This window comes from Leuresthes tenuis, unplaced genomic scaffold, assembly GCF_036924035.1.
Source record: "Leuresthes tenuis unplaced genomic scaffold, fLeuTen1.0.hap1 SCAF_6, whole genome shotgun sequence".
In the NCBI taxonomy this organism is placed as follows: Eukaryota; Metazoa; Chordata; class Actinopteri; order Atheriniformes; family Atherinopsidae; genus Leuresthes; species Leuresthes tenuis.
Window position 1 is genome coordinate 15,575,821 of NW_027325360.1, and position 14,000 is coordinate 15,589,820.

General features: G+C 41.1%; 2 protein-coding genes across 2 annotated transcripts; one reads left to right on the forward strand and one right to left on the reverse strand.

The window, feature by feature from the left end:
- Window positions 1-520: 520 nt before the first annotated feature.
- Window positions 521-7,021, forward strand: LOC140309803 (probable gluconokinase). Its single transcript, XM_072387810.1, has 6 exons — window positions 521-731; window positions 1,624-1,702; window positions 2,371-2,401; window positions 2,506-2,592; window positions 4,953-4,996; window positions 5,790-7,021. Exons 2-6 carry the CDS (start codon window positions 1,665-1,667, stop codon window positions 6,145-6,147), a joined length of 558 nt encoding a protein of 185 aa, XP_072243911.1. The 5' UTR covers window positions 521-731; window positions 1,624-1,664; the 3' UTR covers window positions 6,148-7,021.
- Window positions 7,022-9,045: 2,024 nt separating this feature from the next.
- Window positions 9,046-13,645, reverse strand: LOC140309799 (ubiquilin-1-like). The gene is made up of 11 exons (XM_072387799.1): window positions 13,356-13,645; window positions 13,048-13,190; window positions 12,704-12,828; window positions 12,340-12,599; window positions 11,945-12,097; window positions 11,661-11,778; window positions 11,303-11,424; window positions 10,700-10,783; window positions 10,345-10,460; window positions 10,062-10,230; window positions 9,046-9,516 (listed from the first exon to the last, which is right to left on the reverse strand). The coding sequence occupies exons 1-11, from the start codon at window positions 13,509-13,511 to the stop codon at window positions 9,373-9,375; spliced, it is 1,590 nt and encodes a 529-aa protein (XP_072243900.1). The 5' UTR covers window positions 13,512-13,645; the 3' UTR covers window positions 9,046-9,372.
- Between the last annotated feature and the right edge of the window lie 355 nt (window positions 13,646-14,000).

A 14,000-nucleotide genomic window follows, 5' to 3' on the forward strand; every position in this document is an offset into this window, starting at 1 on the left:
CTATCTCTCTCTCTTTTTGTCTCAACCACTCCATCTCAAATTTCAACCCCTTCAGAGTGTTTCTAGTGTTTGCTGATTCGAGTGAAAGTGAATTACTTGACATGTGGAGTGCTCTTCCCTTTGACAACAAGTTCACGTTTTTTAAATTCAGCAATGTTCTTCAAACTTTTGTGTAAAAACGTTCAATTGTCTTATTATAATGGAGTCTTAATTCAATTATAAAGAAAACCAGCCCTGGATACAATGCCTTTACATGTTCATCAAATGTGTTTGGAAAGAGATATAGATTCTGATTAACTTGTCAAACAAAATACACATTTTTTGTCGGAGCAACCGAAAACCCACCAAACAGCTCTGCTTGAGACTAATTTCGACTGGGATTATTCAATTGTCATCAATAATGACGTCAAAGACAGTTTAGACGCGACCAGAGACTGCTCTGATGTAACGCACACAAACACAACGCTGGCCCTTTAATTGTGAGCGTAAGCGGCGTGCGTCATTACGTAGAAAAAAAAACAACCCGCGGCCATGGTCCAAGTCTTGGAAGCAGGATGTTGTGCTTTTCTTGAGCGTCACTGTCAAACCATGCGGACTCATTGCGTGTTATGTGAGGTTTATACATGTTGTAACTCATAGAATATGCTTTTTAGCAAAACATTTTTTTCCTTTAATGTACTGCAGCTGTGGTGTGACAGCTGACACGGAAGCACCACCTGTTCACTGGAACGGTAGGTTGCATCCAATGGAGAACAGTATTCAACGACTGTGCACATATAAATTTGGCTAAATGGACAAACTGATTTCACTTTTTAATGCCACCGCATTCACTTTGTCACTTTGACACTCTTAGCAAATAGCACTTTATTTAGTGGCACACACGCGCTTTTGAAGAGCTTTTTAATGTTGACTGTAAATAACTCTAAATCGAATCAGAGAAAAACTAACTGAAATGACTAACTCTTCAGCTTAAACTGGTTTAGCAAGTGTTGATTTTATTGACAAAATGATCTAAGGTTTTAGTCTGTGGATTGGCGCAATGAAAAAAACAATGTTTTAATCATAAATCTGGGATTTGGACAATAGAGTCAATTTATGGGTCAAACCATTGGTACTAGCAGTCATTACAAACAGTTTAAATGCGTCTTTCCTTCACTCACCTGCTTTTACAGTAAGTCTAGTGTTATCATACCTATTTGCATTGTGGTGGCACCAAACGAAAAAAAGAGGAAAATCTACATGTAGAAAAATCAAATGTCTATTTTTTGCTTTAACATTTCCAAAGCACTCTATAAACGTGACAGACTTAGATGAGGAATGCATTGAGACTGTCCTGACTGTAGACTCAACCAGGTCATATTTGACTTGATGCTGGTGTTTGATTTTGAAGCTGATACCTCAGACAGGTCAAGTCTTCTTGTGCGGTGCATCCCGTTGCAATCAGAGAATGTTTTTTTTGTTCATTGAATATTATAACTATATGCATTGACTTGTGGAACATTTTTAATGCCCTTTTGCTTGTGATGGAGTACTTTCATGGTATGGTATTAGTTACTATTTTTACTGAAAACTTCCTTCGTCTCTGTTTCAGCAGATTTAATTTTCTTTTTTGATTTATTTCAGCCGAGGATCAGCCTTGAGGTGTGTGAATACCCACAGACGGGATGATCTACATCATAATGGGAGTATCGGGTACTGGAAAGTATGTACGCTCTCTGTTTATGAGAGTCATTGACTTTTGGTAATGCATGCTTTCATCACGCTCCAACTGGACTATTGTGATGTCTTTGTATGTTGGTATTAGCCTGGCCTCCCTCTCACAGCTACAGCTGGTCCAGAAGGCTTCAGCAGGTCTTTTAACTCGAGCTAGAAAGTGGTGCTTGGTTCTTATCTGGCTCCCTGAATGTTTTAGGACTAGTTTGTAAGGTCATATTTTTGTCTTACAAGGCTTTTTTTTGGGGCTTTCTCCTGTTTTTAAAAAAATGTTTTATTCTGACCTCTTACACCAGAGGAGGCTGGGCCTCTTATAGCCCCAATTTATGGACTTCAACTCCAACTCTTCCTGTTTTAAAATCTCGGAAAAAAAATCTTAACAATTCCTCTGTATGTTTACTCGTCCACTTGTTTCTACATCCAACTAAATAAGCTGTGACTTCTCAAATCTAAGAGATGGAAGCTTTGATGTTTGGCATTTTTGTCTTGAAAGGTAACTGAAAGGTTTTTGAATGTAATGTTTAAATTTTTTATCCATTTACAAAACAATAATTTCACGTGGAGTCTAATCGTTTGCGTGGATTTTTGTGTGTTTTTGCCTAAGGGTTTTAATCTGTTAATCCTGTTGGTTTGTCTTGCTCTTTTTTTTAAATCCAGAAGCAGTTTAGGGGAGTTCCTATCTGAAAAGGTAAAGCCACACAGGCAGAACCTAACTACACACACACACTCACCACTAAGTCTCCGCACACTGTTACACTTGATACTCACCTGTCGGTGTCTGTAATCCATCAGCTGGACTGGCCTTTGCACGAAGGCGATAACTTCCACCCTCTGGAGAACATTGAGAAGATGACTCGTGGTGAACCACTCACAGACCAGGTCAGCCCAGGAGTGTGTGTCATGTTTCATTAAAGTTTTAAGGTCAAACCACGCCGGTTTGAGGATTGAGCATTATGTCAAAGATCATAATGTGAATACTCTCCTAGAGTTGTCTTGTCAGCTCCAGCTGCATGTCAGTCATTTACAGAGCTCACCATTTCTCCTCTGCCATGAGTAAATTATTCTCTCAGACTTGCAGCTGCACAACACTCAATATGTAGCTGGAGGAGACTTCACCAGAGCCCACCAAGGCTGGATACTTAGCTTTTGATCCCAGCCCACAGTTCTTCAGTTCAGCTGAGCCATTTATTTTTCTGGTTGTTCAATATTTATCTTCTTTTCCTGTCCTAAGTGACTTTTCTAAATGAAGTGAGACCTCCAAACAATTGCATGGCTACCTGCCAAAGTCGAGTGTACAAGCCTGCAGGCAGAGGAGCGCCTGCCAACATTTGGCAGCAGTTTGCTGGTAGCTGTGTTTGGTAGCTGATGATAAACCTCCCACTCAGAGGTCTTCTCCTCATGATTAGACTGTGGCTAAAATGTGTCTGCCGTGCTGGCATTAGTGGGCAAGTTTGGGTAGGTGTGACCAAAGATGACAGGAGAGTGCTCAGACTGGATGCTAGAGAGTGACTCCTCTCCAAAAATGTGTGAACTGAAATAAATTCTGTCTCTGACTACAATAGTTTAAAGTTAAAGGATCTATTTGATATCCAGAGTTGTAGAGTGTAGAACATTAAAGAGAGAATTCTGGCAATATGAACCCACATACACACGTTTTACGCTCACTTGCACTATTAGTGTGAGGTCAGGGTTGGACCGTTATTAGTCCCACAAGGGAAATTCCAAATGTTACAGCAGCAAGAGAATAAAAGATGGCACACTGCACAGGGTAAATAGTAACTAAAAAGAAATAACGGCATAAAAGAATAACAGAAGTATTCTCTCCTCCTGTACCCAAAAACTGGTCCCCACTGAACATTCGATCATAAATGCACCTCAAGGAGATGAGGACTTTAAAGAGAGGAGGACTCTGGATGAGATTATCTTTCCTCTCATCTTTTCCTCATCTTTCCGTCCTCACAGCAAGGAGCTAAAGACGCGTGAAAGACAAACTAGTGAAGGAAATGAAGAGGCACGTTAATGTAATGAAAGCATCTTTTATTAGCTGTCGGGTCCCACATCACTCCTCTGCCACCTTGGTTTTATTTGCTTGACATTGGACTTTTCAGTGTGTTGTTGTACTCTTTATAACATTTTCTACTGATTGACACATCTTATAATGTTAGGTAATCTTGTTTTTTTTAGGGTGGGGGTCACTGTATGTTTTCATTACTGCCTTCGCCTGTCATTGATTAGCCAAAAAAAACCCCAACATCATGCTTTTTCTTCTTTTTTGTCATAGCTGCATCACGACAGCAGGCTCAAAGTTGTCACCATTCAAACTAAGTAAATGTGGTTTATTTTCCTTCGGCTTTGATTAACCTTAAACCTTTATATAATCTTAAGTATATCTCTGTCAAATTGACAAATATTGCTCTTTATGGAGAAATATGGTAGAGAGAATATGGAGAAACTGTGGTACGTTAAAGGAAAAGAACGAGATGAGGAATGACGTGCAGCGAAGGTCAATGGTTGACGCAGACTGGAGAAGATATGTTCACAGTCGGCTCTTTGATCCTGAGGCTACCAGGGCACGCCCTGCACATTTAAAAAAAAGGTTAAGAACAGATTATCTAGACGACAGTAAGTTCAAGTGGAAACGAGTAACTTAGTCGCTGGAAAGTACAATAGTCCAATGCGCAGTTGAACAAATCACTGCTTAAAATGTCACCTGATACGTCTTTGAAAGTACAATCCCATTTTTCAAACACGTTGGGAAAGTTTCTAAAATGCACTGAAAACTTTAATCTGTACTTCACACTTGAGGTCTTTTCATTGTTCTACTGAAAAAAAAACAGACTTCCTGGGCAAAGACGTCCCCTTGATGGTAGAATATGTCTCTCCAGTATTCCAGTATACACTTCTTCATCATCAACGTTGCCCTTACATATATGAGAGCCATCCGAGTGAAAAAGCTGTTCCAGTTCACCCGAGTCCATGTGGCTATATAGATCATGGTGTCTTGGCAGTTTCTCGCTTGAAGGTCTTGCGCATCCAACAGTGGTTTCTGTCGTATCCACAGTCCTATCTGTTCTCTTAACTTATGACAGTTTTTCTTTTTGAAAATGTCCCAACTGTATGTGGGGTTTGTAAATCTATTGTTGTCATTTAGGTGCAAATACCCTGAGCAGTTTGTTCAAATATCAAATAAAGCCATAATATGTCTAAAAGAATTATTATTTTGTTTTTTGCCTTTTCAGGACAGATGGCCATGGCTTCTCAAACTACACGAAGTCATTGAGAGGTGAGAATCAACTAACATCATACATAACCACACGCATGCTGTTATGTTTCTGTCACCTCAGAGGACACCAGACAGAATAATGTCCTGCAGACCTAATCTGTCACCCTGACTTAAACCAAGTCTCGATACTGATTTATAGCCCGCACAGTTTCCTGTCCCCTCTGCTTCCATACTACACATACATGTAGACACCATCAGGAAAAAAAACAACAGTGTTTTTAATGGTAGAAAGTTCAGAGTGAACTGGAGCAGAGCTGTGACAGAGGAATATGCAGGCGTAAAATTGTTGAAGATGTTAAAGAAATGTATATCAAAGAAGTTTTTGAAAATTGAGACGAAAACCGAAGAGACGGGAAAAGGAGGTGTACAGAGGAAAGGCAGATTTAGTGAGTGAGAATGTGGAGACGAGGTGGGGATGTGAACGAGTGTGCCATCTTTTTCTTAAGACGTCTGTGGCAACATCAAAGGCTGCTTGTCCTTAACTCCTCCACACTCACTCACACACACACACACACACACACACATATACACTTATATATATATATATATATATATATATATATATATGTACATTTTTTACTGTCTGCTTATTTTTGCATTACTCTTTGTCTCTTCACCTTTATATCTTTAGCTACTTGAGACCAAAGTTAGCTTCAAGTTTTAGTTTCTTCCTCATTCTTTTCAAAAATGTTCTTGATATCCACACAACAGATCTGGGTGCAGTTGAGCAGTCAGTCTGGTTCTTTCATGGCATCCCTATATATGTGCAAATGTTTGTGTCTTCCCATCACAGAGAGAGGAGTTCAGGCTCTAATGCTCTCGTGGTGTGTTCTGCCCTGAAGCGCCAGTATAGGCAGATCCTCCTCTATGGCGCCGCAGCCCTTTGTTCTTCTACTGGTTCCCAACAGGAGCTCCTGCCTTCAGCTGCTCCCGATGTCTTTTTCCTCTACCTGCATGGTGACTATAATATCATTCACCAGAGGATGGTGGCTCGAAAGGGACATTACATGACAGCAGATTTGCTACGTTCCCAGTTTGATGTTTTAGAGCCTCCATCAGATGATGAGAACGTGCTGTCCCTGGACATCAGGAGGAGCATCGCTGACATGGCCGTGGAGGTCGAAAAGCACATTATCAGCCTGAAATCCTAATCGGTCGTGAAGTCGTAACCAAAGTGACGCAGCAGACTGACACAGAGACTATCATTCCCCAGTGTTTAAGTGTTTTTTGATGTTTAGCCATGCCAGTTGTCAGATGTCCAAACAGGTCCTGGTTTTTGCTGTAGTGCCTTAAAGAGAATGACATCTTGCTCCAGGGCGAAGTGTCGTTAACAACTGCTGTATATTCAGTCAGTGATGGTCATAAGATTCCCCACAGATATTCAAGGCCTTACAGAGAATAAATTCTAATGATTTTCTGTCATTCACTGTATTTTACACTTTTAAACCAGCTACTAAAAAAATACTTGTTGCACAAATAGTTAATAACAAAAAAAAAGTTTAACTGTTGCTGGATTGCTGACTGTCGAGACTTGCTAAAGAATAGATTGTAGTTATTATAATCGCTGACCTTACTGGGACCAGTTATTCTTATAGGGACCAAAATCTGGTCCTAATGAGGCAGACTATAGGATACATATAATAGAATAGAGTACATGAGCCCATAGTGGTTGATGGTAGGTTTAGGAGTTTGGATTAGAGCTCAAGTTCATGCCCTAATAAGGATTGCTTTGAAAGCAATATTAACGTGAAGCTGTATGAAGCAAAAAGCAAATATAGACGTCATACGTGCTCTTTGTGAACTTGTTAATTGTCTTTTAAAAGTTTGCACTGTGAACATTTAATGGTTTTATTCACTGGTCTGATAACTGATCATCAAGCTTTGATCTTTAATAGTCTGAATATATGCATTGGAGCTTCCTCTCCAGATAGCATTTGCATTAGACAAGCAATAAATAATCTAAATGAACAAACTGGATCAAACTGCATTGGAAAACATGTGCAATAAATATCAAGCAGCTGAAAATTTATATACAATCTGTTAAACATCTTTCATGTGTTGACATAAAAGCTGTCGTCTTCACACTAAATACGATAAGGTCGAATGATTAGAAATTCAACAAGTCAAAGCTTTGCGATCCATGTCTCCTGATCCTTTGGCCTCTTCAGAGGACACATGCGCATCCACTCCATATTGAGGATCTGTTTCACTGGTGTGACTCATCTTCAAACCTCAACCTGAATATTTTTGGAGCCTCTAATCCAGAAAACCCCCTCAGCTACTCCCATATCTCACACATCCAGTCGCACGCACACACACACACAGCTGGGGATTACAACCCCTTCAGTCTGGCACCAACAGACAAATGTGCACCAGTTATCCAGCAGTTCATATGCATACATTTTATGACTGAGGACGTGTCTTGTTTGGTAGGTAGTTGTAGATCTCTGAGCGAGGACCTAAAAGCAGGTTTGCAGGACAGCATCTTACCCACATACTACCCTTCAGTTAATGATAAGTCCCGCTATTTGTATTCATGTCAGTTTAAAAAAGTGACACGTCGTATTTTCCAGTTTTCCATCTCAATGACGCTCAGGGACACAGAAAAGATTAATTTGAAGATACTGACTGGTATTTTACAGTAAATGCAAATATTATGAGAACAACAAGGCAAGCTAAATGACGGCACCAAAAAAGTAACTGCCCCCTATTGTTTAAAAGACCATAGTATGCAAGTAGGTATTAGTATTAGAGAGACAAGCTTTATATATATATATATATATATATCCATCCATTTTCTATACCCACTTGATCCAGTTCAGGGCCGTGGGGGAGGGGGCTGGAGCCTAAAATCACAGCTGTCATTGGGTGAGTGGCAGGTTACGCCCTGGATGGGTCACCAGTCCATCACAGGGCCACACAAAGACAAGTGAGACACACACTCACTCCTAGAGACAATTTAGAGTCACCAAATAACCTAACATGCATTTTCTTTGGACATTGGGAGCACTTTATAAATATGTATTCATGTGTTTGGGTTTTTTTCAATTCTGATAAATAATGTTCCATTTCTGTAATTAAAAAGTCAAAAATAGTCATGAAAAAGCAGCCCTAAAAGCCCATTAGATGAACTAACAATAACCCTTACGCAGAACAGTGAATACTTAAACATGGTGTACAAAGTCAAAGGAAGAAAATACACAAATAACAGAACAAACATAATTGTTTTTAATTAGAACCAGAGGTCAGTCAGAAGTGAGAGTGAGTTGACTGTCACTTCCAGGAGGATGTCAAATCCATTCAAACATTGTGACACAAAGACTTTGTAGCATGTACATTTTGGGAAGAACGTCAAATTTCTGGCATCACTGGTCAGTACAGTCAGACACACAAGGCATCACCAAGGCAAAGTAATGCTTTTATCATCATATTTCAGTGCATTTTCCCCAAGACAGACAGAATATTCTCCTGTGAGAGTGTGATGATGAGTTTCTAATCCCTGTAGCATCAAGACAAATGACAACATTCAAGCACGTTTTTACTCAACAACCTCTCCATTTGGAACTGATGCAGAGAAACCTGATCAGTGTTTGGTGTGTCTGCCTTCTTTACAGCTTGAAGTGGCTGAGACGGGAGCAGCATGAGTGTGGGTACATCTTACAACATATTGTGCACCTGGTTTCAGTCTGAGCGGAGGAGCGTGAGCCCTGCGAGTGCTTTCGGGACATCCGACTCTCTCCGGGTGTTAAAACATGTCCAGGTGGCAACATGAAATGAGGCCCGAGTGTCATAGTGTAGCAGCGTAGAAATTAATAATACATGTGCTGCTTTCGAAAATTTATGCAACTACTACAAGTCTACAGTATATAGGATGGATTTATTTCTTATTCATGTCTGAGTGGAGCAAACAGAGTGAAAGCAATTCTGTTTTTAGTTTTTCCACTACTATTTCGTTGTTTTCTCTGCTTTTGCGTCATTAAAATTCCCTCCCTCTGTTCTATAGTGCGACTCAGGATGTCAGCAAGCAGTCAACTTTTTAAACACTTCATTACGCTTTTATTCATAGCTGTATTTTTTTATGTCTGCATTTCAGGCTGTTTGTATAGTTTGGTTGTAAAGCAAACCAAGGATGACTATGCTAATATACCACTACAGATAGAAATGAATATAAGAAGTTATGGATTGAGTATGAGTTCTGTGACTGAAAGTACAGCAAGATAAATATGGCTTGCAACTCCATTATGTTTAGTTTTTTTGTCCTGAATCACATAAATCATTGATAATGATTAATTTATTACAATGTGCAGAGTCTCACATGTAGATGTCTGTACACATACAGTCATTAGTGGACAGACGACACTGTATATGTGTTTGTTTTAGAGACTGAGTAGGTGGTGGATAGCAGTGGAGAGGTCTCCTCCTGAGCTGATGAGAGCCTGAAGGTTTGCCTGTCTGTCTCTGAACCCAATTGAGCTCAGCTGCTCTAGCTCCTTTCTGAACTCATCCTCCTCATGACGGACCTGAAGCGACATGACGCAGGAGTTATTTTAAGTCTTTCTTATCCCAATAGCACGGCAAATAATTTGAAGGTCTTGTGCCTCTAGAAGTGAAAACGCAACACGTAAGTCATCCTTCAGCTGTTGTCCTTCAATCCCTGAAAACAAATACAAAAAAAAAAAAATCGAACAGATGGATACATTTTCAGAGACCATCTGTACAGAGACCTTCCGTACAGTCTGCGCTGTCAGACTGAATCATAACAAGAAATGTGCCCTACTCAACATCATCCCTGCTGAGTTTTCTTTTTCGATCACACTGGACAAATGGAGAACTGCGGGATAAAAAGTGTAAACAGGAGCACTGACTTCTTCTCTGGCAAGTAACTCAACATTAGAGTGTGGAAAACTTACTTATGTACATTTAGAAGTAATACAACTACTACTAATAATGATGATAATAATGATAAAACAGTACTGCAAAGGTACAGTACTTCCTATGCTGATATTTTAAATTCACCAACATTTCAGATCATCATTAGCAGGGTAATAAAGAAACACCGACGTACCCCATTGTTGGTGTTAGCCAGAGCCTGTAGCATCTGTTGTACAAACTTCTGCTGCTGCTCTGTCACTGTGGCAACCTGCAGCCCGCTGTCTGACTGACTGTTCAGAGCACAGTCAGATGCCAGCTCAGGAGCGTCATTAACACTGGCACCATTGGTTCCAGGTCCAGCTCTGCAGGATAGATAGGTGGTGGTATTTTCATTACATCTTTAAAATGCAATTATTTCCACAAGGAACTAAGCGAGAGTAGATTAAAGTTAAAGTGTAATGTCTGCTTGTTCTCACGTTGGCAGGAGGGAGGGAGCCTCTGCAGCCAGAGTCTGCAGGCCCTGTTGGATCTGTAGCAGAGCGTCCATTGCTCTGGGGTTGAACATGGCCGACAGCAGCTCTGGACTCTGCATCTATACATTATTGACAATTAATAATCAGATTTTAATAATAAAAACACAAGGGTGCTGTCATTACAACAAATTACTTACAAGATTTTAGTAAGAGAAGATTGATGCTATGTGATCATCCTAACAACTCTCAATGTACTGAAAATACATCTATTTGAAAGGTCAACACTGGTATCTGTTAAAGAGATATATAGAAATATTCTATCGACACTGAAGAGTAACACTGAAGTGAAGAAACAGACCTGTTGCAAAAACAGAGGGATTTCCTGTCTCATTTGTTGTTGAAGCTGAGGGTTTCCTGAGAACAATGGATGGCTCAGCAGCATCTGAAACAATATGAGAATTAAAGAACCAGCAATAAACATCTCTGTTACTTTAGTGGAAGGAAAGATTCTGCATCCACCTGGTGAAAATTTGTGGTCTTGTTGGCTATCACACTTAAATGGGTAGCCTGTGGTTTTACTGACATCTAGTGGTGAGGCAGGTAATTGCAATCAGCTGAATACCTCTTAACTTTGTGGGGAAACCTAAACATGTAGAAGACTGTCTCTAAAGACAATTTTTGCTCTTCCCATCCTGGACTTACAAACATGTTAGACTCTACCGCTACCGAAAGACTGTAAAAACACAACAATTTATAGCTAAAGGCTATTACACACCAATGAAAACATAGGTAAGAACAGAGTATTCTATTTCTGCAAACACATGACCCAATGTCCCATGTTTCTAAGCTAGCATACACAGATACAGTGTGTGTGTGTGTGTGTGTGTGTGTGTGTGTGTCTGTGTGTCTGTGTGTGTGTGTGTGTGTGTGTGTGTGTGTGTGTGTGTGTGTGTGTACTCACCTGTGCAGCCAGGTCAGGGTTGTGGCTGAGGCAGTTCAGAAGACTGCTGACATATGGCCCACACAGCAGACTCTCCATCAGATCTGGACTCGCTGTGATCTCCTCCAGCAGTGACTGCATACCTGGAGCAGAAGGAAGCAGGACACAGGTACAAAATGACCAAAAAAAAAACTGTGCCTTGTTATTTCTAAAACAAACTAAAGCCTCTCACATTAAGTTAGGACCGCTTTAGATTTATAAGGACATAAATGTGCTTCTTCTATGAACTGGCTGTGTTTATTTGTTGACATAAGTTTTTCTGCGTGATGAGGGCGTTAGAAACTTGTAGAGTTGAAGTGTGTGGACTGTATCATCTTGCCTGCAGTAATAGTGTTCTGAGATCTTGGATCAGCTGTGGGAGTGGCAGTCAGTTCTCTGAGAGGATCTGAGGAGTCACTGGAGGGGGGTGGCGTTGACTTGCTGTGTACCTCCGATGACTGAGTATTTCCAAATGTCAATGTCAATTTGATTTCTACAGCACGTTTAAATGACAACTGGTTTTATCTTTCTCTAAAATACACAACAGATACAGACATCTCAAATGACAGGTTTAACACACAGGATTCATTTGACCCAATGGAATGTCCCCTTCAGAGCACATACCTGCGATAGTTTGCCACTATGCTGGTGTGTTTTTGCCTCCATCTTCTCAAAGATATCAGAAGAACCTGGGATGGTTTCAGGGTCGTTTAATGCTCTGTCTTCATTCTGCATCACTCCCTCTATCGTTTCAGGGTTTCTGATGAGCTCCAGCACCTGGAGAGGTAAGCAGGTGGGATAAGATGTCAAATGAACTGGTGGGCAAAATCAGTCAAGGAGAGCACAACAATTCACCACAAACAACTAAATTAAGTTTATTTTTCCCATGTAAACCATCAAATATCACAGGCATCTTAACAATGATGAACTTGCACAATGCACTACATTTCTACATGTGCATAACCCACTAAATTTAACACTTAAGCAACATTCCATCCTTTAAAAACACACTCACAGACCTGATTTATGACGTCTGTGTTCAGCATCCGTTCTGCATCAGGGTTTGTTTGCAGGACCTCCTGAATCTGGGGATTAGACAGAATGAGCTGTCTTGCTAGTTGAGGGCCGGAGGTGGAGAGGGGGCTCTGCACCAAGGGGCTGCCCAGGACACGGCGCATCATGCCACAGTCACCCAGCAGTTGGCTCTCCGTCTGCCGTTGGATTGCAGGGAAGAATCCCGGCTCACTGTTTTCCAAGCCGAGGCTTTCTAAACCCTCGACTGAAACGAGATGGGTTCAAAAGAACGGGTGCTTGAACAGGAAATGCAACGGAGAGTCGAGTGGCAGAAATCAGCTGAAGGTGCGGGATCATTGCTGTTCTTACCCAGGCATAGTGGTGAAGTTGGAGTCGTTGTTAGGGTGGGATCAGGGTCAAGAGCAGCTGTAACCTCTGATTTGACTTTTTCTGATGACGAATCATCAGGGGGCTGAGCAGATATAGGCTGAGGCCTGGGCAAGATAGACTGAGTTTAAAGTCAAGGTTTCAGATCTCTATTCAAAGCTCTGCATACATGTAGAGTTTTATGGTTCAAATCCTATTTATACATAGTTACTTAGTTACTTAAAAAGCAGTTTACTACACCAAAGAACCACAGTTCTTAGATTTAGCAACAAACAAAACAAAAGATATTCATCTGACCTTTCTCTCCATCCTGTGTGATTGCGTACCTTTGGATCATACAGAGCTTGACTGACCCATTTTGTCGTTTAATGTGACTAATGAGTTCTGACTCTCTGAGGGTCCGGCCTGAGTGGATCAGCACGAGCTGCTCTGCTGAGGCTCCCAGTCGCTCTGACAGAGCCCATTTCAGCTGTACACAAAGACACAAACAACAGCACTTTGCCAACCAAAAACACAGCAGAAACGGCACTGATCGTCGTCTGGGTATTTTAACCATAACATCATACGATGCGGGAACATCAAATCAAGCCCGAGTACGCTCAAAGCGTCCGTTGACGAGTTCGGACCCCCTGACCTGTCTGACGGTGCAGTCTCCTCTGACAGCGAGGTCTCTGCTCCTCGCGCCGCATCTGATGGCAACCTGAATCTTTCCCGACCTGTTACGGCCATCAGCTGCTTTCGGTTCACCTTTTACCGTGGCCGACATCTCAGTCCTGTCCGGAGTGATCATGAGGATGAGCAGACCTGGAGCGCGCAGTCCTTGGGCGGAGGTGTGTGTGTGTGTGTGTCCGGATGACTCTGCAGAAAGTTGTGTAAATGTGGGCCGGCTGTAACTCAACTGCGCAGTGACGCGCACACCCAAAACCTGCATCTTCATGACATTACTGAGTGAACATTGCACCCCGATGCAGCACAAAATGACTTTGCAATCACTGGGCTAGATTTTCTTAACTTAGAGCCAACTTAAAGATGTACAACACCCTTCATTTTTATCAGCATTTCAAAGATAACATCTGGAAGTTTTACCACTTTAAATCCTTTCCACCTTAAAAAGTAAACATTTATTAGAGATAGTTTGCACAGTGGATCCAAAGTAAAATGTTTAGCGCTAATCTTTGACACGCATGTAGCAAACATCAGAAGATCTTGAAACTACTGTTAGATTTTTACTCCCGAGGACAGTTTTCATTTGAGTTCAAACTTTTATCTTCTCAGTTTT

Excerpts from the sequence above, each read along its gene's own strand:
- LOC140309803 (XM_072387810.1), top strand. The coding sequence starts at position 1,665 with ATGATCTACATCATAATGGGAGTATCGGGTACTGGAAA. Across the intron at positions 1,703-2,370 it reads GGAGTATCGGGTACTGGAAA|AAGCAGTTTAGGGGAGTTCC; the intron begins GTATGTACGCTC and ends TTTTAAATCCAG. Across the intron at positions 2,593-4,952 it reads GTGAACCACTCACAGACCAG|GACAGATGGCCATGGCTTCT; the intron begins GTCAGCCCAGGA and ends TTGCCTTTTCAG.
- LOC140309799 (XM_072387799.1), bottom strand. The coding sequence starts at position 13,511 with ATGATCACTCCGGACAGGACTGAGATGTCGGCCACGGTAAAAGGTGAA. Across the intron at positions 12,829-13,047 it reads AAGCTCTGTATGATCCAAAG|GCCTCAGCCTATATCTGCTC; the intron begins GTACGCAATCAC and ends TATCTTGCCCAG. Across the intron at positions 12,600-12,703 it reads AACTTCACCACTATGCCTGG|TCGAGGGTTTAGAAAGCCTC; the intron begins GTAAGAACAGCA and ends ATCTCGTTTCAG.